The sequence below is a fragment of the Psittacula echo genome (genome assembly GCF_963264785.1).
Source record: "Psittacula echo genome assembly, chromosome: 4".
Lineage (NCBI taxonomy): Eukaryota > Metazoa > Chordata > Aves > Psittaciformes > Psittacidae > Psittacula > Psittacula echo.
The window spans coordinates 6,192,912-6,219,228 of NC_137738.1; the positions used below are offsets into that span (position 1 = coordinate 6,192,912).

Sequence of the window (26,317 nt, forward strand, 5' to 3'; positions counted from 1 at the left end):
GCAACTGAAAGTTCTCCTTGATCCAATAGCGCAGATGCAGCATTATGTTTTCAGTGTGCAAGAACATTATATTAATATTATAATATATGTATAGATACAAATGAAAAAGAGGAAGTACAACTTTTACAAAATATTATTCTGAACCGAAGTATATACATTATACACATTATACATGGATTTTATATGTTGTGTATGTCTCCAAGTTTACTCACAACAGTTCAAGCAGTAACTTTCTATGTCATTCTTGGTTTTGAATTGTGGATCATTCTTGCATCTGTATTATTATTATTATTATTATTATTATGGATTAAAGAAGAAATTAGGTACGGGATTGTGTTTAACAGAACTATACTAAGTACAGTGCTTGTTCAGTTTAGATTTTTCCAAAAGGCTGGGGCAGAGATAGATTATTTAGAAATTTACCAGACCAAGGCTAAAGATTTGCCCAAGTAAAATAGCTGTATAACAAAGGCTAGAGTGCATCACAAGAATACTCTTTAAATTTATAATAGTTGCATGATTTGCCTTTTTTTATAAAGGAGAAACATCTATAAAAATCAAACAATTTGTTCTTTTTAGTCCCATGGTGCTTGTATTGCAGATAAGGATGGTGCTAGAAATGGAAAATATTTTGCATTTGACTGGGTTTTCTTTTGAACAAAAATTCCTTTTCAAAATGAAGGTTATACAACTTGTGTAATTTAGGAAAAATAGAGATGAAGAGTTGAAGACAGTTTGGTCCCTGAGTAAATATCTAGAAAATGACTAAAATCTATGCAATTGTTCCCAAGGTCACCTTTCCCCATCACTATCAACAGACACATTTATTTCTGGTCTGTAGGCACAAGCCACCACCAGTAAAGCTTAATCTTTAAGATGGTTCATCATCATTCCAGTTCAGGCCAGGCCTTTAATTAAAGGGCTCCTCCTGTTACATACTATTGAAATTATTACAAACCTGTCCACTTTCTTTATAGACCTGCTTATGCTCTGTCTTGTACATCAAGAAGTTCTCAATCAGTGTAGAAACCCCATAACAAAGATACATTATCATGATACATAATCTGTTCATAACAAAGTGGGACATTTTGTTGGTCTGCTGTTTGCAACAAGTGGCTGACTCCCCATTTCCTTGAGTTTCTGTCCACTCTGAGGCGTCTGTAATGCTGGGGCAGAGAGGTGATGAGCAGCTCCTTTCAGCTGATGAAAGTTGTTAATGTAGCTGGCAATCAATAGAGTGATCTCAAGAATCTGTAACAGGAACATGCAAAACTCTTTGAAAAATACAGTGATGTGTTTTGACTGCTGAAACAACAGCCAACTTTTTAGCAAGTGACAATCACCACCAACTGGAAAAGTACTTTATCAAACAAATTAATGATGGGGAGAGAGGAGATGCCTCATAGAGCTTTCTTCTATTGCTTGTAGCAAATAATGTAATGTTATTCCCATCAATATGCTAATACTTTGCCTTCCACAATCTTTAAGATCAAACAGATGGCTTCTTTCACTTTGAGAGAGACTTTGAGGTCTGAAAGATGACCCTCCTAGAAAAAGCTTTCATGATGTGTTCCCTCAGTTTTGCTAGAAAATATCCAGTGATCGGAGAACTAAAGACACAGGGCAAATAAAAGGAATAAAGACTTCTGAGAGATTCTTATGGTGTTTTTTCTTTGCAACCCACACAGCCTTGCCTATAAGAGCACAATCTGAGGGAAACTTGAACAGATGCATTCTACTATGCTTATTTGTATGAAAAGTTGTGTTTTGACCCAAATTTATGTGTGGAATTTTCTATTCTGTTTCATTAATTGTTCTAACAGCAAAAGGCTGTGAAATCTTGATTTTTTTAAAAATATAGTCAGACTTACCAGTGAAGGAGAGAATCTAAATTTAAAAAGCATGAACAGATACTTTACCAAAGGTAAAAATATCCTAGGAGTTTTAAGAAGTGACTGATCTTTTAAATCTTGTATTCTGCAATTCCACTGTAGAAACTGAATGTACCTTCTTAAAAGCTACCACTGGTGCTGGTCAAGCAAACAGACTAGTTTTTAAGTATTACATATAATTCCTGTACTAAGTAGCCTTGTTTGTCCTTCTTGTGAAAAATCTGGAATGTAATAGACAGGGATATCAAAAGCAAAGCAACACATCAGTATTGCCACTGTTAGCTCTTACATTACTAATTATTTCACATCTGGCAAAAGTCAATAATCTGGGAATGCAAGGAATAAAGAAAGTGTTTCATCTTTCACATCTGTTAAGGATTACCCATTAGAAAAAGTAGAAAAGTAGCAGATGGTGGAAAACAGTTTCAGGTAATATACTGACCTTTGGTTTTGTCATGGCAAAAAGGTGTTTTTCAGTTGATTTGTCCTTTGCCTGAGCATTGTTAACAACCAACATAAAATCATCTTGATACCCTCCAAAAGTCATCAGACTCTTATATGTATATGTAACTGTTAAACGCTTAAAAAAGAAAAAGAAAAAGAAAAAAAAACAAAACAAAACAAAACAAAAAACAAGATGCAAAGCTATAACTAGGACAATGCAGGAAAACCAGAATATGTCAAATACTTTTAAAAATACAATTACATATGTATTTTTCAATATTTGTATTTTCAGTACAATTTTTTGTTGCTAGCCTCTTACAGGTTTTGGAATTGCTTCATTCAGACCTTCACTATGAAGAATTTCCATTGCAGATGATAGCTCTTGTGTTTGACCTCTGTTTCTATTGCACATTAATTAGATCAAAGATACTATAAGCAGGTTTCAACTCAAGTGTGTAATTCTTTGAGAGAAGTTAATCTTAGGAATTCCATTTGAAATTGAAGCAGTGTCTAAATAAATTAAATGACAGTATGAGACATCTAACGGAATTTAACTCTTTATGTGCAGTGATGTAGTTTGCATACACACAAATAAAGTTAAATTCTGTTCTCTTTTTTTCCACGTATCTGATGGAACATAATTGCTCTTTAATGCTCCTCTGCTTTCCATGCCTCAGCTCCTACTGTTTAATGTTCAACATTACACTAGTGACATTTAAGTTTATGATTAGCATTTAATTTATCATTATGACTCATTAATTTGCTGCAGATTGTTCACATCTGAATTCGTTGTAAGGCTCCATGTCCTTCAGTTACTAAACCTCTTTTTGCCCTTAGTTTGAAATAGTGCTTATTCTACCCCTTGCAGCATTGTTTCTCATATCCCTGATCCTTCTCACATAAAATACTTTTATTTCCTGGAAACAGCATTTCTTGAATGGCAAGTAGGGCCTGCTGGTACTGTGTTCTGTCTGGCAAGTGCTCTGCAGAAATGCCACAGTAGCTCTATGAGTAGATGATGTTTATAGAGCTTTTTGCAGTCTGATGCAAGCTCATTTTGCTTGTTCTCTAAACAGAGCTGCTGTTTGCTCTCCTAATGTTCTTTGTTTTATTATTTCTTTAACTGCAAAGAAACATAATGAAAAGGCTATATCAGTACAATTATAAAGTTGAGATTTTAATTTTCTGATACTCAGTATTAGCACTTGCTAATAGCACCCCGCCATTCTGTTTCTCTGCAAGATACAGTTTAAAGCAGGGATCTTCTCAGGCACTGCTTTTTCACACTGATTACCATGAGTCGTTTTTTGTGAAAACTTTTATTGCAAATCAAAGAAAAATCAGAGCCTAAAATGACATAATTAAATAACACTGGGTTATATTACCTACTATTAAACAAAAATATTACAATGAAAATAACAATCTTTTAAAGTAACTGCTCTTTGCAGAGTGTATGTATTATGAATAATAATGGAAAATTAAGTCTTCAGGAAAAGAAAATTAATGTTGTAAGAACTCTAACTACGGATCTCCTGACATCTGAATGATTAAAACATTAACATTTCATTAAAAGATATAAAAACTGTATCTGATAAACAAAAATAAATTCTGTGCAAAGAATTCATCACATTTCTATTATTAGTGGTACTGTAATGATGGTAACATTAAAGCACTTTGAAAGGACTGAATTTTTGCTCTAAAAGAAAGACTAGATAACTTAGTGTGGAAGACTAATGCCATCTTTTATGTAGGATGCTGGTGAATCTCGCCATGTACTTACTCAGTATTAAAATCTACTTTGACCCAAATTAGAAAAGAAATTTCACTTACCATTGAGCTGTAATCTAGGATGCTTATGCCATCTTCATGTACAGCAAACCATATGAAGGACTTGTCAACTGAGGATGTTGTTAGAGGCTACAAAGAGAAATGTTCTTTAATTACTACTTCAAAGTAAGGCAATATGTAAGTAATTATTAACTCTCTGCTATTACACAGCTCTCTCCATCCACAGATCTTATTGAGATTTACACTGGGAGGGAACTGATGCAAAGGAATTGAAGTAGCTGCCCAAAGCCATGTAGGTAGCTAGTGGCAGGATTATGAACTCAACCTAATACCCTTGAAGCCTCCCTGGTGCTTAGTCCTATAAAGTGTATAGTCTCATTTATAAAATAAGATTTAAAAAAAAAAGTTAGGTGTTTTAAAGTTTGTTCACTAGCACATATGTCTACATATGCAAAGAACAGAGTGCTGATATATCTATTATATGGATATATGGGGATCCTCTAATTAAATATAACAAGTCATGTGACAGTTCTGTTTAACATAGGTGTTATGTGAACTGAGAATTAAGAGACTTAAGAGCAACTCTCAGTTGTACAGTTCTGAGGCCAGCACAGAAGGGAGTGCTCTAAATACCCTTAACAACATTTAGTGATTCTACAAGGTGCAGCTTCCATAGCCAGTTAATGATGCCTTTTCAATATTCTACTAGCTATCAGGTAAAAAAAAAGTCTGGCATAAAAAGCCTATCTCTAACTAAGATACAAGGAAATGAAAAGATACCACCAAGATTAATAATATAAAACAAGCAATAAGTGTATTGGAAAATTACTGTTATGGTATGCGTGGTACTATGACAATTACATTTCACCAGTATATGGCTTAAACAAGTTAGTCATTTGACAAGATATTCAATCAGCACATGTATAACACACTTGTTTATAACAAAAAGGTATTACTATTTGCAGATTGTATGTATATTAAAAAAACCCACAGCCACTCAAACTCAGTAAAGTTTCTTACCTTTGCTGCAAACAATTTAGCACCAAAGAAAGACCATTTTCTGGCTACAGTGAGATAAATGCGTACGCAGTCTGCAGCACTGTGCCCCCGGAGAGCCATCCATCTTGTAGACAATCGCTGACAAAGCTGTCTGTTGAAATGAAATATGTAATTTAGTTATTGAAAGGAATTTAAATGCTTACCCATAGTGAGCTTAATGAGAAAAAAAATCCATTTGTTAAAATGATAATTTAAGTTAATACAACAACTATCACTTACACAGTATTAAATAAATCCAAAACATCATTTAATATTTTTATGCACATGAAAATTACTAAGTATCTTCTAATTTCTGCAACAGTATGGTTAAATATTGATGTAGCAGTTGCAGCAAAAAGGGAAAAAATCTAGGACAGCTTTTAATGTGTCTGTACAGATAATCAATCTACCTTTATCAGTACTCAACAGTTATGCCAGTTGTCATTCCAAAAATCCATCCAGTTTAGCGCATATCTTCACCTGTGGCTAGTAGCAGATGTGGCAGACGTGGCAGACATGGCTTAACAATACTCTTTTTCAGTGTGTCTGGGTGCTGCTACAAAAAAGGATGCTTCTGATGCATGATGCATTTGCTTTGGCTATTTTCTTTCATGGCCCCATGGTGAACTGGTTCAATGAAATGACCCCATGGAAAACTAATCCTCAGAAAAACTTCACCCGAGAATACCTTTTTAGCACACTGACCTGCAGGAATGGCTCACCCAGCAGCCACCAGACTATTAGATGCAGCCCAAGGAAGGGGGAATGTGCAGTAAAAGGGAGATCTGTCACTTGCAGCTTACTCTTACTAGAAGTTTATGAAGTTAAACTGCACCCTTAGCAAAAGAATACAAGCAATAGGGCAGGTACAGAATGATTCTTTTCCTGCCACAGACTTCCAGCTCTGGGAGTTGGTAAGTTTAGGGACTACCTGAACAGTTCAACAGGTATTTGAACTGTTAGTTAAATATCCTCCATGTGTTATTCTAATCTAGCATCTCTTACATTTTGTTCTTTGAAATCCATTGCATCTTTTGTGCATATATTTTTGAATAGCCCTATTAACATCTGAGTATGTAATAGTGTCACTTTGTGCATACAATAATAGCTTTAAACTTTCTTAGCTCTGTAGTGAGGAAAACATTTCTATGATGTTTACTGGACTTCAAAGTTGTTGTATCATTGACTTCAGATAATTGCACTGTTCTGCTCTCCTTCATGTTAGTAGGTGTTGACTGAAATGAGTTGCAAGGTATTAATTTTAAATTATGGGATACCTTCCTAGCAAATCCAGAGTTAACATATTGCCAATTTGCCTGGCTGCCATGGATTGAACATTAGAATAGCAAACATTCAGATGAGATCCTCATGTCCAGTACTTGCAGTAGTTCTTTAGTCTGTGCACAGACTTAATTTAGATTTGCTGAGTAAGAAAAATATGAATTTCAAAATCACTGGGTTTTGTAACACTGTGTAGTAGCTTGTACAGCTTTTGCTGGAATGCGTGTGCGTGCTTAATGATGGTCTTCTGTTTAGATTAGAAATATACAGAGGAAATGGCTTCCTCAAATTAGTAAGAAAATTAGTTTCAAACACAGGGTTAGGCAAATATCACGTAACAGTAAGTTGTACCTAATGAAAATTTAGAACTTCCTCATTTCACTCCGAGATTTTTGGAGAATATGAATTGCAAAATACATCTCACCTTAACTGTTCCTCTGAACAACCATGCCTGTATCTCTTAGGGTAGAATCTCTCCAAAACTTGTTTTAATGTTTGATTGGACTTGGACTGGGAAGTGACTTGCCCTGCTGGAGTTGAGAAAGGCCGTTCAAAGTCTCCAATCTCTACCTAAGGGGTGGACCATGAAGAAGAAAATTTTTTGTTACTCCAGAGTAATTCTCTAGCTGGGCGTTATAAACTATCTTTTCCTCTGTCTTACCAAGTATAAAATGAAAAACAGCTTGTCCATTATTTTCACTGATGTAAAAGCCATGCATGTAATTTTATTTCTCTTATTTTATATTTACCATGGAAAAAAGATTAGTATCAAATATAAACTGGTCAAATACAATACTAGCTCTGTTCTGAGATTGCTAGATCTCCAGCTGACACAAACCAGTGTAGATTTATCAAGTAACACCATCAAATAACTTTTTCAATAACCTTCCCTTGAGCCATTCATTTTTTAAAAATAAAACAGATCTTATCAAGACCATGTCTAGTAAAGGAGTCTTAGGCTTTCATTAAACAGCTGTTACTCTGGTGTACTAGCTTGCAGAAATCATGTAAGGAATAGTGAATGAAGAAATGGAACATGATTACACGATGTTTGATCAAAGAGGGCATGACTGTGTAGGAGGTAAAGCACATTTTATCCGTACTGGTGCCAACAGCAGTACACTCTGTAAAGCATTCCCACTGAAGTAGAGTTAGCGCAAATATTCCAGCCCAGGCTATTTCCTGTACTATCGCGTGTAAAAGGTGGAGGTCACTTGACTGTCAAGCAATCCTAGACCAGTTTCTTTATTCAGGTTTTTCATCTGTAAAACTGTTGTGTGACTCATTAATGCACAAGGATTACCTGAGCTAAAAGAGCTGTCAGTTCCACCGCTAGTTCTTTGTTTACAGGGAAAAGTCCATTGACTATTTGATCATTTGTCTGATATACCAGAAGCAGCTTCTCTCTCTCCGTCTCCCCATGGACTTGAACTGAAAAATAAAGCCTACAGAAAAGACAGAAAGTTATTAAATAAAGAAGACAGGGAAATGCATTTAGCCCTGAGGATTAGCAGTATCTGCTCTGAATGTGACATGTTTATATCAGTGTCAAATCACATAAGCAGAGCAGCACTTGTACTTGAACCCATGGGCAAATATTTAACTTCAGTCTCCTGAGTTCAATGTTTTGGGTTTTTTTTTTTTGGCAGCCCTGCTCACCTCCCAGGAACTAAAAAAATTAACCTATATTAAAAAATAAATCTCCCGTTACACCAATTTGCTATTTTTGTTGCAAGCTTCGAGTCAGGCAGTATTTTTCAGATGAAGAAACTATGCAGAAATTAAAAATACATCTTGGGACAAACCTGTTTTTGTAAGTAAGGCGGACAGTCCTTGTGCCTTCACATTTCCCAGGGTGTTGTTCTTTGGAGGCTTGCTCCCATTTTGAAATAATGTCACAGATCTAGAAGGAAATCCATCCGAAACTGACCTTGTCGTGTACTGCACTTTGAAAACACTTTTCACAGAAATTGGCAACTTATTTTAGTATTTTTTACCTATTATATATCAGAAACATACATAGCTTGAATTTCTAAACTTACTGAAAGATAACTACTTGCAGTTCTTAATTGGAGCATGTGCAAATGAACATTTTTTTTATTGTTTGTTTATCCTGCAACACACACCACCTTTGGAAACGAGCCTAACATGCTTCTGGGGAAAGGCCAGGTACTTGATTTAGTAGCAGCCACCAAATGTGTAATTATACAAAATGAGTTGCTACATAATTAATCAAATGCCTTTGATCTCTGCCTTCTCTTTCTGTTGCGTGCTGGAGTTTTTCAGGTGCCTTTTAGTAGCTGCTATAAAGTTTGGATGAAGTTTGTTGCAAACTGCAGCAAAATGGTTCACAAGGAGTAGTGTAGGTGGGCAGGTGGGCAAACAGGCAGAAGGTGGAACAGAGGCCCTGAGACCCCTGCAGGGCTTCATGTCACTGTTCCTTCAGAAAAAAACCTTCGTGGAAGCAGCAAGCGAAGGAAGTGGATAGTGAATGTACATTTATCAAGAAAATAAGTATGTTTTTTACACAGTTTGCTTTCCATATGGTAATTATTCTGCTAGGAAGAGAAATCTGATTGATATGACTCTGCTTGTTTTTTACTGAGGCCTAGTTGTACCACACCTTGTAACTCAAAACGCAGCTGTGACCATTGGCCAAAGGGTGCAAAAGACTACTTGGTAGAAGCACAAAAATTTCATTATTTATTAGTTGCTAAAAGGCTTGAGAAATGTCTAATATTTTACTTAAACACAGATTATATTGCATTTTGCCACTCTCTACTACAAAAAATTTATTTCTAGCAATAGAGGGAACCAAAATTCAGAACAGTGATAACCCAAACACTGGAAATCTCCTGAACTGAACCCTAATTATTCCGTATTCAGCTAAGGATCCTCCTCTTTTATTTTCATCTCCAGGATCTCCACCCCAGCATCAATTACTTTTTGGACCTCAAATGGTCATCTTTTGGAGCTATGCCAGAAATGTTTATTGAAATCTCTAAACACATGTTGGACTCCAATTGCTTTTTAGTTTCGAAGCACTGTGATTAGGAACAGCTTACTTTTGCCTTTCTAACCCAGCTGTTACTTCTCTGAATAGTATCAGTCTCCTAGACAAGGCTTTTAAATATAGTTCACTGAATTAATTTCAACAATTGAAAGTGATTTTTTAAACCTTTATGTTATGAAGAAAAAAACCCCTAAAGACAGTTTTCAGCCTGAAAAATGTTTTCCTTTACGTTGTCTGAAGAGAGCTCTGTAAAATTAAGATATTTTGTTGTTTTATATGCAAAGCTTATTAAAGGCTTTTGTTTACCTTGATGTTTCCTTGAAGACAGTGCTCTATATCCTTGCCAGATGGATCATCAGAAAACAGTGCAAATCCTGACTGAGCTGGTTTTCTCATCCCTGTGTCCTGGTTCAGGGTGTTCAGAAATTCCTCCACTGTTGTAGACGCATCAAACCCAACAACCTGAAAAAGCAGCCAAAAAAGTATTTTACTATCAAACTTATTAAAACCCCTCCTTAAATCTAAGATTTTGAAAGATAATACCTCTAGAATAACAGTGGGACTATAAGACCCAGTCCACCCTTTATGAATAACTTATTGTCATTGGAAATTGAAAATTTCCATAAATGGTCTGGAAAAGATTCAAGATTTCCATATGGGAAGTCAATTTAGTGGAGTTTTTCTCCATCCAAAAGATGATTAAATTCCCAGCTGATTGTACCTTCTTGCATTTTGTTTATGAAATCAAAGTCACTATCAAAATGCTTCTAAAGGTAGTATTTTTGTTTTATCGCCATTGTTTATACTGGTTTCTTTGCACTTGCTACACTTGAATTTCTGCTACAGAATTTCTATAACAAAGCAATCTAGTATCTGAGCTTTTTGTGATGAATACTATTTGAAAAATAAAGAAAACTCTAATTTCCTACACTTTTCAATATGGTAGTGAAACAAATCAGATCATGTGCAACTTCAGAGGGGATACTGGATGGCAGATCTACATTAGCAAATCCAAAATATTTCACAAATGTTGCTCTGTCAGTACTACCATAGGTCAGTAATATATAGAGCCTCCTACATTTTATTTTCCAAATCTGAATTTCTGACTGTTGTTACTAGTATTAAAGCACTTTATCAAAGGATGGCAAAATGGCTTTTATACAGATACTAGTTGCTGATGTTCACTTAAATCTGTTTTGAGGGTGTTTTCCTGTATTTGATATGTTGAAGATGTTCTATTCTTCTGGCAAAGAAATGCCTTAAAAATGGAACTTGGACTTGTGTTTGAGGCTTCTCAGTGGCTGGCATAAAAAACTATAATCTGCTGAATGTAGCTTCAGAGATGAAGCTTATTTGCTGATCCCACTGAAGTAATTTATGTATTTAATTAAAATTTTCATAGCCCTTGGAAATTATACATTTTTGAGCAATAACTAACAAATGAGCACTTATTCTTCTTAAAACTTAAATTGTGAAACTTTTTAGGATGATTTAAATACATGGGTTTTTTTCTGGTTTTACTGGGCAAGCTGTAAGCAGTTAAGAAATTTAGAGGGGAAAAAAAAGGAAAGTTATTCTGTGACCTGAAATTAAAAGTTTATTTATGTAGCTTTGATTTCATATAAAAGCTTGATTTCTGTCTAGGAATACTGTGAATTGTTAAAAACCTCTTTTTAGCCAGCTCTCACAGTTAGAAACACAAACCAGGATGTGAGGCAGTATGCACAGGAGCACATAGGAAGTTTCCTACAGGCTTTGAGTGATGGAGTCCCAAAAGAGTTAAGAATGAAGCTGTGTTTGTTCTGTAACAGATATGGTTATCCTTCACGACTGATAATGGGAATTACAGCTGTGCTTCCAGGCCTTCACTGAGATACTTAACATTCAAGATGTCTGATGAAAGGAAGTGGAATTTAATACCTTTCCCTTTTCTTCAGTGTAATTCATTCATCTGGTGGTCAGGTTAAATAAGAAACAGAATTTGAGGATTTCTCACTCTCAGGAGGTTTTATTTTTTTTTCTTTCTTTGAAAGATTTTCCCCAAAACCTTTACTGTTTGTTGATCAAATCAGATGACAAGTACCTTGTACATTGCTTGTACATTGCTAGCACTGGCACAGGATGAAGCTTTAACCATTTTTACCCTAACACTTACAATTCTGTTTCTAATATACGACTTCATGTATGAGCAAGGGGTTGGGAGAGCTCAGATTTCATGGTCTACCTGACATTACCTGATATATGCCATTCATGAAATGAACTGGAATACTGAAGGGCAGTGAATGGTGGTAAGGATTTCTTAGGAGAGTGGAAAGGATTTCCATTCTGGAAGGTCTGGCTTCTCGGTCTCCATTCTGCTGGGTACGCTCTACACATCGCTGACAATATATTGCGTATTTCCCAAATTCAGTCCTGTGACAAAAACAGAAATAAGACAATTCCTGGAGACTGACTGAAAGGATAGTAAACTGTGAGTAAATCTCTCTGAGGATGCCAGATGGGAGGAGCACTCAGATTTCACACTGCGATTTCCAACATATTTTGCCATGTAATAACTGTAAAGAGAATTAGCCTACAGAGATGAACAAAACTGTGCCAAAGACAAACATGGCTCAGAGTGTTTGGTGTAACTGCCATATTTTGGTTTTTATAGTTTTGCAACATTGTCAGAGTATTTTTCAAAACAAGTTAACTTTCCCAAGTGGTGCATAAAAATAATGTACTACATTTTAGTAGCAGTGGAGCACAATTCTACTCAAATTTATACTAAAATATATGTCAAAAGATCTGAAATATTAAATGAAAGCTGGAAAATAAGGTACTTAAGAAAAACTAGTTGACTAGCAGGGTAGTAATATTCAAGCACACCTGGAATCTGCATTCTTCTTTAAATGAAGTTTAAGAAGCCACAGGAATGGGTGCTGGGGCAGAAAAAGGCCAACGCAGAGAGCCAAAAGCTGCAATCCCTGAACAAAAGGAAGACATTCACTGTTTTAAACATCATACAAAGTAAAACTTCCTGCTGTGGCTGCTGGCCAGCAGTGCAGCTTACTGGGCCAAGCTGAGTAACAAACAGCAGTAAATAGGAATAAAGCCACAAAACATAGAGAAAAAGCTGAAAAAATAAGCGTATCACCTCATTGGAAGGCCCAAATGCTCTCTTTCTATTTACCTGTGTACAGCAAGTTTCTTTTGGGGCTGGAAATGGGAAGCAGATCAGTTTGTATAAAAAGCAGTTAATATACAGAAAACAAAATATTAAGGCTGCAAAGCTGAGCAGTAAGAAATGAGGAGAACCTGATCTTCTACAGCAGCAAGTTCTTCATTCTCCCAGTCCCTGCTTTTGCCTTCTTTGACTTGGGCAGTGTGGCTGGAGCACTCGCTGGTGAAGACCAGGGCAAAAAGGCTGTTGAGTCTTCTGCATGTTGCTGGTAATGAGGTCTCCCATTTCCTTGTGGAGAGGACCCACATTTTAACTTGCCTTCCTTTTATCACTGACATACTTACAGAAGCTTTTCTTGTCACCCTTGTCATCCCTGGCCAAATTTAATTCTATCAGGGCTTCAGTTTTTCTAACCCGATCCCTGGCTGCTAAGATAATTTCTCTGTATTCCTCCCAGACTACCTGTCCTTGCTTCCATCCTCTGTAGGCTTCCTTTTTGTATTTTAATTTGTCCAGGAGCTACTTGTTCATCCATGAAGGTCTCCTGGTGTTTTTGGCTGACTTCCTCTTTGTTGGGCTGTCTCACTCGAGCTTGGAGGTGATCCTTGAATATTAACCAGATTTCTTGGGCCATGCTTCTTCCCTTCAGAACTTTATTCCATCGTTCTCTACCAAGCAGATCCCTCAAGAGGCCAAAGTCTGCTCTCCTGAAGTTCAGGGCAGTGAGCTTGCTGCACGCCCTTCTTGCTACCCTAAGGATCTTGAACTCCACCATTTCATGCTCACTGCAGCCAAAGCTGTCCTCCAGCTTCACATTCCCCACCAGTCCACACGTATCAATATGCATTTACAATCTAACACGCACGGTGCATGCAGAACAGCGTGACATAGAAGAGGTGACATCTGTCAGAAACCCTGAGCATATCTGAGATTCCAAAACATGGCACTACAGCTTTTCTTCATGCTCATGCTATAGAGGTATTTCCCATGTGGTTTAGCCCACCAAACTACCTGATGCAGCACCTATCCTAGGAAAGATGCAGTGAAAGAGAATTAGGTTCCATACATGTCTTACTCAACACTTAACTTGAAGATAGTCTATTGTATGTCCAGCCTTTAAAATCAGCATAGGTATACCATATCACTTTGATGGAGGATAGCATCAGCTTTGTTTCAGGAAGACACAGCAGTAATAAGATGTTAGTTCGGGTTTTTATGATTTTAATTAAGCAGATGCTACAAAAGAGCAGAGCCCCTTTGCCATTCTGAACAGTCCGTGCAGTTCCTTCTCTGCTGCTGAAATAGATACCGTTAAAATACATGTTGGGTTACCTGTATTGGTCCTGCCTGGTTTTGTGGATGTCGACGTCTAGTCTGTTTAATAAGCTGACAACAGATCTCATTTTGAAGTTCAGGATGTGTAAGACATATCTGCAAAGCACTTTGGGCCAAAGATACATGGTAATCAATGGCAGGAGAGTCAACTGCAGCATTTATAAACAACTGGCAGGTCTAGAAATAAAATAATAAGCAAGTGAGTTTACATGCAAAATGGTCCAATAAATCTTTTAGACGTTCTGTATAATAAAAGTGTGCTATAATTGAAGTCACTATTAGTAGACTAAAGAAACCCTCCCGTCCCTGCAAAAAAGGGGTGACAGGAGACCAGAATAGTAAAAAGCTATGCAGAGAGACGTAACACCTCTTGAAAACCTTTTCACTCTATCTCATGACATGAGCTCCAGCAGGAGTTGCAACAGCTGTGGTAGTAGGAAAGTTTAAGGACATGGTAAACAGTTTACCTCTCCACAGGCCTTTAAAATGCAAACGTACAACTCTCTACAGCCAGTGTAAAATGCTTGTGCAAGCAGTAAGCACAACATAGCAGAATATGCACAGATAAGAAAACTGTAACTCGGAGCCATTTGTATTATGTTTTGGCTTTCATCGGTATTTTTACTGTGTATAGCCTTTCTTATGCACAGTACTGCCTTAGGAAAGCTAGGTATTAAGCACTGATTTTGCTCTATTAGAACAAAGCTTACATGTTACACATTGCATTTATTCTACATAATAGCTGTTGAATTTTCAAGGTATATAAGCAAAATTCAAGAAATTGATGGAAGCCCAATCTACTTCTAGTCTATCTGAAAATATGTGGATGCACAGGAGTAATTTTTATCAGCAATAGAATAACTGAAACATGACTCAAAAACATTTCTAAATCAGTTCCTTACCTGACTTTTAAACTGATTTATACAAAGTTTCAATAAAGATCATACAAGTAATCTTTATTTATTTCAGGCAAGTGTCTGTGATTTGAATTAGGTCTGAAATACGTTTCAAAAAGTGATTTCCAAATAGATATAAATTTATTTTTATCAGGGAATTACATTCCCTTTTAAATTTTCATGCTGCAGGATTGCAGAAAATAAGATAGATGTACTTTTTTAAAGTGCTCCACACATTTCAGAGAAACAAGCTGGGAAGTTTGTCTACAAGTGGCTGTGACTGAACATAATGGTGCTTGTCTTGAGTTTCTTTCTAGATCAAAATCCTTACATCAAAATTCTCCAGATAGTTGATGCTTCAGGGAGTTTGGTCTTTAGACTTGTATAAGTTCTGTGGGAAAAGTTCATTTATCCAAGCTGCACGCCTTCCAACTTGTAATTTATTTCACAATGTACAGAAACAGGCACAGCAAGAATTTACTTTGTCTCTGAAACAGACTTTGTAGCCTGGCTATTAGTTAACATTCAGTAGTTTTAGCTGGGTGAGGGCAGGAGAGAGGAGAAAGAAGGTTAACGGCACCGCAGCATACTCCCTCCCATAGATATCAATCACCTATCTGGCCTTTAACTGAGAAAGATACAAGGTCTTACTGGGATACAGAAATTCTCAAGAATCCAGCTGTGGCACAGCAGTTATGAACCACTGCATGTCTCTTAATCACAAATCCATTTCACTACTACTGGAAGATTTATACATGTGTATTTTTACAGATGTATGAAAATCTTCAGAAGTTAATTAAATAAACTATCATGAAATACTTTCACTAATTTTGCTCTGTAATATTTTCTCTATCACTAGAATACCCAATCAGTCTTTTAAGAATACCTACATCATATGAAGAAAAGATTTTTTTCATTAAAAAGAGCAGTAGAATCTCTGCCTTCTATCTCAATTTGAAATAATCCATGGCTTGCTTAAACTTAAACTTTGCTTTGTTTTTCATCAGATTTTTAAAGCTTCTTCTAGCAGATTTAAATATATCTACAACAAAACTTTCACCTACCATTTGCTCTTCCTGAAACCTAATTGAAAAATAGTATTTGAGGTACAATTCTCTAAATACAGAGATCCATCCATGCTGTTAGGTTCTCTGGAGCTTACAAACTTCATGGTAAAATTATCATCCATGATGGCTGTGGATTTTTCTACTAACTTTCAATAACCTCAGTAGAAAGGCCAAAAGTTGAAGCCTAAACCGCTCCCTCACACCTAAAAGTGATCTCTGCATTGGAAGTGATTGTTTGGCGAGATCATATGGGGACATTCCAGTACTGTCATTAGTTACCTCCAGTAAAGAGTAAATGTCTCTTTTCTTTTATCTATGGAATATCTCTAGTAAGCCAACTAATAATTATACTTTAGCTGAGAGTTAAAATAGTAAGTTGGTTTATAAAAAAGGCATTTCCTATGGGTTTTACCTTAAATAATTTAATTGCTTCAGTTTGCAAGGCTTCTGATGGCAATGTTGTAAGAGGGGAAGCAATTCCTTCTTTGCTGTGGCAAAGGGTAGGATGTCTCCAAATCTGAGAGGCTAAATGCGTAAAATATATGGGTTTTACAATTAATTCAGATCATAAGTATATTTAGTAAATAAGTATAAGAAGATTAGTATGTTGAAACAAAAACAAACTTACTGATATCACCTTCCATATTTAGTAATTTGCAAATAAGTTGTTCAAACTCAGATCCAACATTTACACTGGTACTTCCAGCTGCAACTGTTAGATGATAAAGCCACATGTCCTAGAGGAGAAAAACACAGCAGCTCAATCATTCCATGTTGGAAGGAACTGCTTCGCTGGGACTTTGCTATCAAGTTGAAACACTACCATATGCTCTTGTTGAACCCCAAAGGAGTTTGCCTCTGAATACACCTGTATGCATGGTCTCTATGTTACAAATATTAAGCAAGGAAGGCTGGACAGAGCTCTTATCCTCAGCAGTCACGGCTAATATCAGGGAATTCTTCCTTTCCTCTTTAGAAAGCTAACATAAGTGCCTTTTTATCACTGGCAGATCCTGCTAAACTGGGCATAAGGTCAGAAGGCAAAATTAAGTCTACAAGATTACTTGAGAACAATGAAACAATAATAATAAAAATTGTTTTAACCATACCTCTTATTACTCCTTCACTTCAGTAGGGAAATCTTCCCTACTGTTAGCCTTATCAGTGAAAATAGATGCCAGCATCTCAGAACCTCTCAGGAAGGTCTACTATAGATCTGTCTACAAGTTAATGTAATGTGAGAAAAATTCTCCAGTTGCAGTATATTTGAGATACTGTAGGCAAACTGGCTTATTTTCATCTATTTTAAAAAGGATAATCTATAATAGCACTGGTTCACAGACAAACTCTGACTGATGTTAATGAAGCAGGACCTTCTCCTTGCTTATTGTATCAAACGACGAACCAGATGACTTGTAGGTCCCCCTCTTCCTCCTCTAAGAAATATTCATATCACAGCACCATACTCGTAGACGTGTTACTGAAACTCAATTAAAAAGTCCTTTTATTACCTTCTCATGTTTGGATCCTATAAGAAGATACGTGGGTCCTTGATCTTTAGGGTGGATAACAACGGTATAATGTGTAGATAATAAACTGCGACCACTAGCCTCATAATCTTCATCAGAATCGCAGGATCTATCAACTTCTTCAACCTTTGCCTCAAAAAGCTTGATTTGACCAAGAGGAAACTAAAAGTAGATATCAGAATTGGTGAGAGAACAAATATTTACTTCAGTGCAGAGTGATTTTATATTTCTTATTCTACAAATAGAAAGAAAAATATGAACTACCATCAATGCCCATTTGTATTTATGCATTTTCAGTCCTGCCAAGGAATGCCAGATAAGCCTGCTGTTGCAGACAGCAGAAGGAGAATGATATATGCCGAAGTCTGAAAGGGAGACTTTCAAAATTCTTTTCCATGACTGCTTCTCTATCTAGTTAATGCAATAAATGTCTGTTAGGGTGACAGAAGTAATTCTTCAGAGTTTCCAGACCTGGTTCCAAGCAAAAATTCCCTGTGTCAGCCTAGAACTTTAATTATAATCTTATTATTTCAGAGGACAGCAGTGTATTGTTCATGTATTTATTTTGATCATGCTATAAATTTAAAAGGTAATTTTTTTGTGTGGTAGATCTTCTCAGTTGGTTTAATTCTGCAGTCTGATACATCACAGTACCTGAGTCTGAATTTGTATATGCAGTTATGATCATTTATCAGGAAATATTTTACATGAAAAGCCATTCAAGAGGAAATTTTCACAGAAGTTATTTTTTTCATAACCATTATCAACAGGAACCCACGATGAACACAAATACAGCACTCAGTCTTCGCAGCTGGGTGATAGGACTGGCAGAGGATGACAGTCGTTACTGGCAATTTTGTGCAAAGCTCCCTCCTTTCCCACAGCACCACTGCTCTTTCCCTACCTGGTCAGACATGAGGATGTTCAAAAAAGTGTTATTCAGTGGTGCAGTAAAGAAGCCTTAGCTACTGTTTCTGTGTTCTTTGTGATGTCTAGCAATGCTTAGTGATTCAGCAGAAAGAAAAGGATGTCTGTTTCCCTTAGGTAAAAGGATAGTTACACACTAGCATCTTATTTGTGCCACATTCAAGTGTAAGCCTAAAGTAAGTTACCTTGAAATATCAACCAGAGAAAAAGCAGATGAGGCTTCTCAGTAACACTGTTTAAAATTTTAAAATACCCTATTGGAGAGTAGCTGGTAAGTTTGACTTAATCTAGGGTGGACTTCTTGAATACTGATTCGATGAAGTGAGCTGTTAATACAGTAACTGTGAAGAAAACATCACATAGTTGTGGCTCTTTACTACAGTGCTCTAACTGGAATAGTGGGGATCCTAATAAGGATTAAAAATGCATGCAGCGATTTGTATTTTCTGTGGTGCTCCTGAAGCATTCAACTTTTTGAACAAAATGAGATTTTGAGAATCAAGAGATGCTGTTTCACATAAAAATAGTCAAGACTTATTTACTTACTAAGTTTAACTAAAACACAACTAAAAGTCAACTCTTTAAATTTGCATTCTGTTTTGGAAAGAGGCCACTTTTATGGAATCCAGTACTGCAGATTGTGTATTTTGTTTCTGCACAGATACAGTCAGCTACAGCAAACATGGTTTTAATTAGCAAATTGTTGAACATCAGAAATGAACTAGCTTTGGAAAACTTCACACATATTCTGCTTATAAAAGCTAAATTCTTATTCTATTACAAGCTAGCAAATTAGTTTCAATTTTGCTTTAAAAGGGCAGCAAAAGTTGTTCCAAATGTGAGGGAAATGTTTACAAGAATCCAGCAAAATTCTTAGGATGCTTCTAAAGGGCACGCTAAAACACCAAAATCTTCAATTGTAAGAATGTGTAAATTCAGATACTTTAAACATAGAGATTTCTTCATAGGAGAAAATGCAAGTTAATTTTTATGTCTCTGTAAAATGAGCTAGAGATTACCGCTATAGTAATTTGATTCCACAGCCTTGTGTGTAATTAAAATAAAATGTTTTGATGGATGGTTACTGCTATCTTATTCATACAGTTCTAGAAATAAGTTTTAGTTGAATGTTTAAAAATGGCTACGAAAGGGAAGTATAACAAAGGACATAGCTAGCTTTATACAAAGACCATGAATTTGTGGGTTCAGTGTGATCATTTGGTTACATTAGAAGTAACAAATGAGATTTTCTGATTTTTTTTGAACTGTAGGTTACAGTGGCTCAGTGTACTGTTATCATCTGCTCAAGTTTCATCAGTCTTTTTGGTATAGGTAATAAGGGTATTAATCAAATATTCATAACCTCAGTGGTATTAACAAGAATTCTTGTTTAAAAAATCTTGTTCCTGACCTATCTCCATTAAAAAGATGTTTCTTGATGACAATATACAATGCCTTGGGAGCAAAAGGGCAGGTGAAAAGTCTGACTAAGAAGAGTCCTTTGTCCTGTTTTGGTAGGTAAATATGGCTGGAAATATTAGAACCAACAATATTCAAGAGGGTCAGTACAGAACTAAAGGCCAGGCCCAATGTGGAAGTGGCAGGTTTTGCTCTTCCTTGTAGGACTTGTGTCCTACAGGATATGGGATGCTGGGAGGTTAGCTTTAAACTAACTGGATCTCATTTCTTCCTTTTCTTCCTCGAATAGTATTTTCTCTAGGTTTTAGAAATAATTTTCTTGTCCCTTTCCTTAGCATCCTCCATCTCCCTTTCTGTTTACTTCATTAGCTGTAGACAGTGAGCTCCTTTTCTGTAATCCTCAAGGGGAATGGGAAAAGATCCCCTCCTCCAGACACACATCTGCAAAGCAGCAAACTGCATCCTGCTAGGCTTTTTTTTTTTGCCCTTGCCTTTGTTGCAGCACTGTGAAGTAATATACCGAAGAACAGGATTTGGAAGTCAGATAAAAACACTTAATTTCTTGAAACCTGCAGTCACTGCCCACTGCAAACATACGTTAGAAAGGGTCAGCTTCCAGAAGTAAATGACAGCCAGGTCTTTTCTGATGAGTCTCACACCTGTCAGAAGGGGATACCTGAACTGCCAGCAAATCAGTGTCTCCCTTCAGGTAGGGATAAGAAGATGATGAATATGTATCATGTGCTGTAGAAGAAGAAGACCAATGGGTGTGCCCTGGAATACCGTCTATTAGATGGAAACTTCCCAAGTTGACAATCTGTGAAGTCTAAATATTTAGTAATCAAGATAAAATAGGCATATACTACCCAGGCCTAATAAATAGGCCCTGTCCCCTAATAAAGCCGTAACTTACTGTTTAAAGTCTACTTCAGTATGTTACCTTCCATTCACTGAGGAAACAAGTACAGGACTTACCTTGTCTTCTTGATTACGGAAATAATACAGAATTTTTCCAACTAGAGTACACCAAACTCTTTTGGAATATCCATGTTTCACCTGAAATTACAGAACATTAGGAACAATCACAGCAGAGAAATACAGATTACACTGCACCACCTCTGAACTTTGATGATGCTGGGACTAAATGCCTTGGTTCAAATTCTTTTCCACATTACTAGAAAAATAATTAAAACTGTATAACTCTATTAAGGGCACAAGATTGAAAGCATTAGATGCTTATCTAAAGCCTAGTCAGACCAGTGTGAGTTTTTCATTTGGCTTTGGATCAGGCCTCAATTAGTGAAAGCTGAGAAAATGGAAGAAGAGAAAAAAACCTTTGTATTCTTATTACCTTGAAATAATCTGTCCCAGTAAGTAATACAGAAAAAGAGAGCACTCCACTGAAATAAGTTTGATCAATTAGCTACTGAAACATATGCTGAACTAGGATACCACAGAAGTGCAAATGGAGAACTCAACACAGGAACTAATAAATTAAAGACAGAAAGAAAAAGTAATCGAATCAAACAAACATCAGTAGGTGAGCTTCTTCACATTGTGAAGTACTGTGAAAGCACATACATGCCTGTTTTGTTAGTATTTACTTTACTGTAGGGCATTTTCATCTAGATATTATTGTTAAGAAATATAGAATAAAGCAGACTGGGGGAAGAAGAGTGTTCCGACCTTTGTCAGTAATCCTTTCATGGTTGGCTTGACTTCAGGCTGTATGAAAAGTGGGCTGGAAGCCTGTATTTTAAGTACATTCTGTAGTACTTTGATCCATTCTTCTAAGATGTTGGGAGAATCTGCAGTCAGGTAGTATGTTCGTTTTTCTGTGGTCAGCTGTGTAAGAACAGGAGAGTCTCTTCAGCTTTAAGAACATTATACTTTGACCCCACAATGTGGGGGTTGTAACATACACTACCACCATAGATTCACAACTTTGGGGGGTCTATATGCCCTAAAGTACTTTTCATTAATGAAATTTTCTGTGGCCAGGCAGAGCAGACAGACCTTTATGTGAAAAGTTCCAGGACAGCAGAGCTGAGAAAACTCAATTCATAGAATCATAGAATAGTTAGGGTTGGAAAGGACCTTAAGATCATCTTAGTTCCAACCCCCCTGCCACGGGCAGGAACACCTCACACTAAACCATGTCACCCAAGGCTCTGTCCAACCCGGCCTTGAAATTCATCTCCTTCCAGATAAGCAACTTCTCTCAACCATAATGGCTGGCCCCAAGACTACTATTTATATCTCATATATGAAGATCTGACCTTTGTAGCATACAAACAAGACTACATGTAGGCCTTCTTTATAGTTTCTGTAACTGAAATGATTCTTTGGTTTCAAACAAATGGCACTGGTTAATTCCAAGTCCACACTTGGACTTCCAGTGCAATACAGACTGGAACAAGGTGTTGTTTTGGGGGATGAAGGGAATAAATACTTGCTGAAATACAGATGAGGAAAGCAAGCACCTGAATTGTTTGTTTTCCATCACCCCTTTCAATCTGGCTACATGCATTTAGCTCAATTTGACCTTGAGGTTTTCGAATTACATCACTCTGTATGGAAAGAACAGAAAGAGAATATTTTAAATCAACCAACAGAGAACAATAAATAATTATAGAACTCACTTAAACATTAATCCTGACAAATACTTCCTAGTTAAACATTGAGTACCCTTGTACACCTCTTGAGGAACTGAGTCCTGAATCGCCCTCTAACAGCTCAGACACCAGGAATGCATTTCTTTTCCTTCTAGCAGTCCTAGATTCTCAGTCAGAACAATCTCATATTAAATAGCAGATAAGTTTACATGTACTCACTGGAGATTTATAGTATAGTAATTCGCCTCCTTTAAGCACAAACCACCGTCGTTTCCAGGTCTTTACTTTACCACCCATTTTTAACAGATATCCAGATTTTTCCAAAGGTTCCTGGTTATTTAGAGGGTAGATAAAAAGCAGTTAGGTACAGATATGTACGTATACCCATCAGAGATATGTATACATACACACACACACACAGAGATACTTTAATGGCTTAAAAGCATGCTAAGTAATAATTACAGTATTTGATGAGACTTCTAGTCTAATGACAAAGTTTTTACAAGCATCAATTAAGACAAATTTCATGCATATGGGAAAACTAATTAATATCCCTACTTACAGTTATAGTACATGAAGGAAAGTGATTTGCCCAGAACTATACAAAAGAATGAAGAATAGGATGATTTCTGATTTTACTTTCTAATTATCTGTATTAAACAAGGAACAAAATTAATACAATGTAAATACATATTTTCCCCAACTTCAGGGCCTAGCCTACAGACCAGGTATAGAGCACTGTAATTCAGAGCTCTGCACAGACATACTTTTAGTATGTATACCCGTAGAACACAAGAGTTCACAGTTCCGCTCTGTGAAGAAAGCGTAAAATAAATTACCTTCATCCCCAGGCTGTTAATCCACTTGTACTGTGGAGAAGAACTTGGGGGTGTTGGTTGATGAGAAACTTAACATGAGGCGGCTTCAATGTGCACTCACAGCCCAGAAAGCCAACCATATCCTGGGCTGCATCAAAAGCAGCATGACCAGCAGGTTGAAGGAGGTGATCCTGCCCCTCTACTCTGCTCTTGTGAGACCTCACTTGGAGTATTGTGTGCAGTTCTGGTGTCCTCAACATAAAAAGGACATGGAACTGTTGGAACAAGTCCAGAGGAGGGCCACGAGGATGATCAGGGGACGGGAGCACCTCCCGTATGAAGACAGGCTGAGAAAGTTGGGGCTGTTCAGCCTGGAGATGAGAAGGCTGCGTGGAGACCTCATAGTGGCCTTCCAATATCTGAAGGAGGCCTACAAGGATGCTGGAGAGGTACTCTTCATCAGGGACTGTAGCGATAGGACAAGGCAGATTGGGTTTAAACTTAAAATAGGGAAAGTTCAGGTTAGATATAAGGAAGAAATTCTTTACTGTGAGCTTACTGGAACACGATGCCCAAGGAAGTGGTAAATGCTCCATACCTGGCCGTCTTCACGGCCAGGCTGAACAGAGCCGTGGGCAACATGGTCTAGGGTGAGGAATCCCTGCCCATAGCAGGGAGGTTGGAACTAGATGATCTTAAAGTCCTTTCTAACCCTAACTATTCTATGATTCTATGTTAAGACACTAGCTACTACACAGACCAATGCCCCACAATGTTTTGTCCTTGCATGTTGCTCTACTTAGGATTTCTCTGAAGCGTAAAGTTTTCTCTGTATGAGGAAACTATAGAAGTGTATTACTGCACATAGATTTCTATTGATTCCTTCAACTCCTTCACTGGAATGCCCTTCTATTTCCCTGAATATTCAGATAATAATTTTAAGTTGATTTTAGTATTTCATATGCAATCTGATACCATATCTGGTTCAAAAAAAGGAAAATCTCTTAAGTGCTTTGAATTGTCTTCTGGAGTTACCTACCTATTTCCATTTATTATACAGAAAGCTCAGAATTAGCCTCCATTTTCCTTCAATCATTATAATCTTACATGGCTAACTTATTGTTGGTTTATTTTGCTATTTGTACTCATAAGGCGGTCTGTGAGTCAGCAAGGCTGATACTGAGATTTGGTAGCAGTCTGTGAACATAAATGTACACACACACCACAGGTACACCTCTTCACAGAACTTCGGTACTTACATTTTTTCCATTATCACTAGATGAGGAAGAAGTCTTAGGAAGTTTCTGCTCTGGCTCTGAATAGTCTGTATCTACTGAATATGCATCTGGAGGAATAGCATAGTCACTTTCTGAGGTCACAGAAGACAGAGACACACCTGTGTTAAAAGAAGAAAGATGTTTCTTTGTATTTTTTTATTAATTAGAAACAAATGAGATCAGAATATCCATGCAGAAAGAATATCTGAGTAGGATCTGCAGGCAAACACAGATACCAGCATAAATCCATCAGGAACCAAGCCTGATTAAAAAGCAGAATTTTTTTAAATATCAGCATATCAAATGCTTAGCACAGTGCTAATACTTGAATCCCCATTTCTTCGTAATTAAACAGAGTTAAAGTCACTTGTGAATGAAACAACAACTAAATGTCTTCTATGTATTATCACTTTCTGTTAAATTACAAAAGCTTTCTGAAGGAAGAAGTCGGTGCCATGAATCACACTCATTCTGTAGATGGGATCTTTAATAAAACTAAGCAACACTCCCCTTACCCTTTCTGCCTTTGGTCTAGTATATGGACTTCTAATACTTATGTACTAAGAAGCCATGCTCAAGATCTGCTCTATGCTGAACCTGTAGGTGACTATCTTTATTCTGCAATTACCATGAATTTTTATACTGAGGTTTTCTAAAAAGCCGAATTCCAAATTTCAGGATTTTTTTTTTTTTACTTTATTAGCTTTAATCTTGAAAAAAGAAATGCACCCTGTTTTCAGTTCCAGAGAATCAGTGATAAAATTCCAGACTCCACCCTTATTCATCATAGCAATAATTATTTTCAAACATGTGAACATGTCCTTTTGTAAGGACTAGTGTTCTACTCCAAAAGGTTACTCCCCAAGATTGAAATGAAGATGCTTGTTTCCTTTGTTTCATTAATTTCCAAACTCATTTGCCAGTTTTATTTAAGAAAAAAGTATTTCTCATTTATTGCTTCGGTAAGACACCTGGGCTGTCAGGGTGGGTTCTTCTCGTGCTGGATCTTCAATAGCAAAAATGCAGCAAGTTTTAACTATGTGCCTAGAGAAACTTGTGACTGTCTAGATTTTTGATCTCAACAATCTGACCTCAACAAAGATATGTACGTATGTGTTTTGTGGTTAAGAAAGGTTTCCATACAAGGACTATTTTACGGGAAGGAAACACAAGCAAAAGGAATGGTTCCATTTCAGAGACACGAATATAAACTGCAGGCGAAACCAGCTGTTAAATTCACTAATTTACCCTTCCTGTTGCTCAAGCATATGACATGAGATACGTCTGCAGCCACGGCACTGATTTTTGCTTAGCAAGATGGAGCTGCTGGGAAGCAGGAACAGTGGGTCCTTTTCAAACTAATATATCAAAATTACAACTACATCACTTGTAACAGACTCAACCACATGTGGCTGGCACTGGAAAATTCCCAGTGGACCAGGGGCTCTATCCACCTGCTCCAGTGTGACAGAGCGGAGCTCCTTCTCACTGGGATTTTAACATGTCTGACAGAGATTACTAAATAATGTTATTTTGCATTTCTAAAGCAATGTATAATGAAGGATCTTAACACATAGCCTTACTTGGATCTTAGATTTCAGTCTTCCTTGGTTTACCCAATGAAAAAATACTCACAGGGATGTAACACTGATACTGTCACCCCATTGAAGAAGCATTGTAACTTTCAATGATATGAAGCACATTATTTTAATTCTGCAGATGGAAAACACACAGTTACTGAGAGATGAGAGATTTGTCTTCCACAAAAGACAGAACATTACTGGATTCAAGTGTTTCAACTAATTCTTTGCACAG

General features: G+C 36.8%; 1 protein-coding gene across 1 annotated transcript in view; it reads right to left on the bottom strand.

The window, feature by feature from the left end:
- Positions 1–1,068: 1,068 nt before the first annotated feature.
- PLEKHH2 (pleckstrin homology, MyTH4 and FERM domain containing H2) overlaps positions 1,069–26,317 on the bottom strand; it is a gene marked incomplete at its 3' end in the record, with an annotated part of 51,071 nt that continues 25,822 nt past the window's right edge. The window contains exons 11-29 of the mRNA XM_080615471.1: positions 24,485–24,621; positions 22,627–22,737; positions 22,276–22,362; positions 21,479–21,637; positions 20,768–20,848; positions 17,429–17,608; positions 16,546–16,654; positions 16,330–16,442; positions 13,952–14,131; positions 12,325–12,422; positions 11,691–11,868; positions 9,763–9,918; positions 8,249–8,346; positions 7,747–7,888; positions 6,868–7,013; positions 5,145–5,274; positions 4,167–4,253; positions 2,335–2,472; positions 1,069–1,251 (exon numbers count right to left, since the gene is read on the bottom strand). Coding sequence (XP_080471597.1) covers positions 1,069–1,251; positions 2,335–2,472; positions 4,167–4,253; positions 5,145–5,274; positions 6,868–7,013; positions 7,747–7,888; positions 8,249–8,346; positions 9,763–9,918; positions 11,691–11,868; positions 12,325–12,422; positions 13,952–14,131; positions 16,330–16,442; positions 16,546–16,654; positions 17,429–17,608; positions 20,768–20,848; positions 21,479–21,637; positions 22,276–22,362; positions 22,627–22,737; positions 24,485–24,621 — 2,513 coding nt within the window. The remainder of the gene's footprint in view (positions 1,252–2,334; positions 2,473–4,166; positions 4,254–5,144; positions 5,275–6,867; positions 7,014–7,746; positions 7,889–8,248; positions 8,347–9,762; positions 9,919–11,690; positions 11,869–12,324; positions 12,423–13,951; positions 14,132–16,329; positions 16,443–16,545; positions 16,655–17,428; positions 17,609–20,767; positions 20,849–21,478; positions 21,638–22,275; positions 22,363–22,626; positions 22,738–24,484; positions 24,622–26,317) is intronic.